Source organism: Limulus polyphemus, unplaced genomic scaffold (genome assembly GCF_000517525.1).
Source record: "Limulus polyphemus unplaced genomic scaffold, Limulus_polyphemus-2.1.2 Scaffold2121, whole genome shotgun sequence".
NCBI lineage: Eukaryota > Metazoa > Arthropoda > Merostomata > Xiphosura > Limulidae > Limulus > Limulus polyphemus.
Genome location: NW_013667731.1, coordinates 63,568 through 66,535, shown reverse-complemented (window position 1 = coordinate 66,535; position 2,968 = coordinate 63,568). Strand labels below are relative to the sequence as shown.

At 31.0% G+C, this 2,968-nt stretch overlaps 1 protein-coding gene across 1 annotated transcript in view; it reads right to left on the bottom strand.

Moving 5' to 3' along the window:
* Positions 1-1,240: 1,240 nt before the first annotated feature.
* The window catches only part of LOC106466009 (cleavage and polyadenylation specificity factor subunit 1-like), a gene marked incomplete at its 5' end in the record, with an annotated part of 64,640 nt that continues 62,912 nt past the window's right edge, over positions 1,241-2,968 (bottom strand). The window contains 3 exons of the mRNA XM_022393968.1: positions 1,241-1,595; positions 2,057-2,195; positions 2,796-2,925. Of these exons, the coding sequence (XP_022249676.1) occupies positions 1,548-1,595; positions 2,057-2,195; positions 2,796-2,925 (317 nt within the window). The remainder of the gene's footprint in view (positions 1,596-2,056; positions 2,196-2,795; positions 2,926-2,968) is intronic.

Sequence of the window (2,968 nt, the reverse complement as noted above, 5' to 3'; positions counted from 1 at the left end):
GATTGCTATTTTGAAATAAGTTCTTAAACATATTTTCCTAAAACATAGAACAGTAAAGTAAACAATTATCTCTTCTAGTTATGATCTTTGTACTCGATTGCTAAGCCTTTAAAAATTTTGCACGTGAAGGATATGAAACAAAATATTTTTTTTTTGGTTTCATATATACTTTTGAATAACTAAAAAATCCTAAATTACTGCATCAATACCATAGAATTCTACTATAATTTATCAAACTTAGTAACTAAGCTGTATGTTAGTCGAAAAAATAATTTTGAGCAGATTAAAGACACACACTACCTCATTGAAATGGTGCCAAGCCCATTAAAATGGCTGAGAAAGCCACTAGGGGTACATTCTGAACTTCCGATTGGTTATTCATGTCATACATAGAAGTAAGTGTATATAAAAGAGCGTTTCCAAAAAATAAAATGACGTCACATAAGGGATGCTTAACATTACAATTTGTATCATTGTAAAACATCTGCATGATATGAACCAATACACCATGACACATGAACTTCAAAGGCAAGAAATAAAAAAAAATATTTATTACTCTTAATTTGGGTTTTATTTACTTTTGAAGCAGAATATTTTCAGGGACCCTGTAAAAATACATCTAATAATTAGTTCATGAATTACTGTTAGAGATATAGCAGATAACAAATGTATAATAACCTGTGGAAGACAGTCAACATAGTAGTTTATGAAATGTTATACAATGCAGTCATAACAACTGTTCAGAGCCTCATCAAACTTATTCATGTAGTTACGAATGAGAATGGCAAAATATGACAATGAAGAGAAAAAAATCTAGGTTTTGCTGTATACAAAGTCAATATTAAATATATTTGACGTTGGTGTTAAGGTACATGTGATCTTCATTAAGACTGTGGTGTTTACCCACATCTTTCAGAGACAAATCTATAATAATAAAAAGACGTGTCTGTGTGTGTGATCATATCTCCAAAAGGAAAGAGCCTAGAAACCTGGATATTATTATTTATCTTATCCACGTGCATATTTTTAATGAGGCAAGCTAGTGAAAAACTACTGAGGTGGTTCCTTATATTACAAATAGAAATCACAGACAGACCACCATATTATTATGTGACCACCATAGCTTCAATAGGAATGAACCTGAAATTTTGCACCCATACTAAGTGGACCCCACATGTATAAGCTAGCAAAAAACCACATAGAAAATAAGTGGTTCCGTATATAACTAATATATAGAAAAGCCAGTGCATTTTGGTAACAATGCATTCGAACAATGACTTTTATGTCATGTTGCTTAGCAAGAAAAGTATATATAGGTTTGTGACATGAGGTTGTAAGGAGTAGGTTAGCAATGATGGTACTTGACCATTACAATTTCTTAGTTAAATTATATCTCCATGAGGAAGAAAATGACCAACTTACAACCACTTTAATATTAAATACTTTGGTACAAAAGTTGAAAAATTTATTTGTAATATCAGTTTAGTGTCTTATTTACAAATACATGTAGACTAAAACTTCTACACCAGCAATTATCAAACCCAAGATCAGAAATGGGCAGTGTAGCGACTGATCTCCACAATGTCTTCTGTGATCTACAGAGAATTAAAAACAAGTTGAACATTTAAATAACTAAATATTTATTGTGTAATGATTTTAATGTTGCATTTCTTTTAATTGTAAACAGAGATCGGCTGATTTTTACAATGAAAGTTTCTATAAAAAGACATCTGTTATCTTTTAAGGCTATAAGAAGGATTTTCGACTGAAGAATAATAGCAGAATGAAGTATGTTAATTACTGATAATGGAACAATGACATAAGTTACCTTCCCTCCAAAATGAGCTGCAAAGCCTTTCATATAATGTCTTGTAATATTACACTTACAGTAAAAAAAAACAACAAAAAAGGTATTACTAGTACTATGAAATGTTAAAGCTCTTATGTATGAATGAGCAACATTTACCAAATGAATGAAACAACTATACTTTAGTTTTACTGATACATGAACATTCACTTCTTCCATAGTAGTAAACACTTCTGAAACAAGTCTTACCTGTTCTGTAGTGGTTCCAATTTTCTTAGCCAATTCTGTCTTCTCTAGTACAGAGAGGTTTAGGAATTTCCACAGTAAGTCACCATCAAGGACATTCTTGTGAGGATTAACTAAGAACCTTCGATGACTACGATGTATCCTGTGATTAATATATACATAAATGTATGCGTGTATGGAAAAATTACACATAGTATTCTATTACCTTGACCCTATTACTTCATTACAGTGTTAGACAAAGTCTGAGCAGTAGATTATCAACTATGGATCTGTAAACACAAGTTGTAAGTAGTAAACTGATAGAAATACTGATGTAACAAAACCTAATAATCAAGAGTACACTGGTTTATAATATGAAGCAATAATGCAAAAATTCATGAAATGAAATTTTGATTCCAACATAAGATAAAAAGTTATGTCACAAATAAGGAAATATTCACATTCATTTAAAATTCATACTTTTCTGAAAAGTCAAAGATTTGGTAAACCTCAAAAATTGCCGCTTCATTTTATGACTTTCAAGATTGTTCAGAGACACTAAAAACTCTGCAGTAGAGAATTATAGTATTTATAAACTTTTAGATTTTTTTATAATTTCTCTAATACACAGACCTGATCAAAATTATTAGCATAAAAAAAGCAAAAAATGTATTTATAGTCGTAACTTCAGGGTAAATATGACAATATTAAAAATCTTAAGCATCTTTCTATGGGGCCAAAAAGTTCAACTGATATTAAATACCTAAAGGCCTTTGGATTAAGACCAGCAGTGTGAGGAATGTGGGTGACCAGGACATTCTGTAGCATAAGGAGACGACGATAAGTTTTCTCAGGAACTGGAAGCACAAATCCTAAACTCCCATCCAAAGTTGCTGAAACGCCAAATAAAAACTAGGTAATTCTCTATCGGGCAAG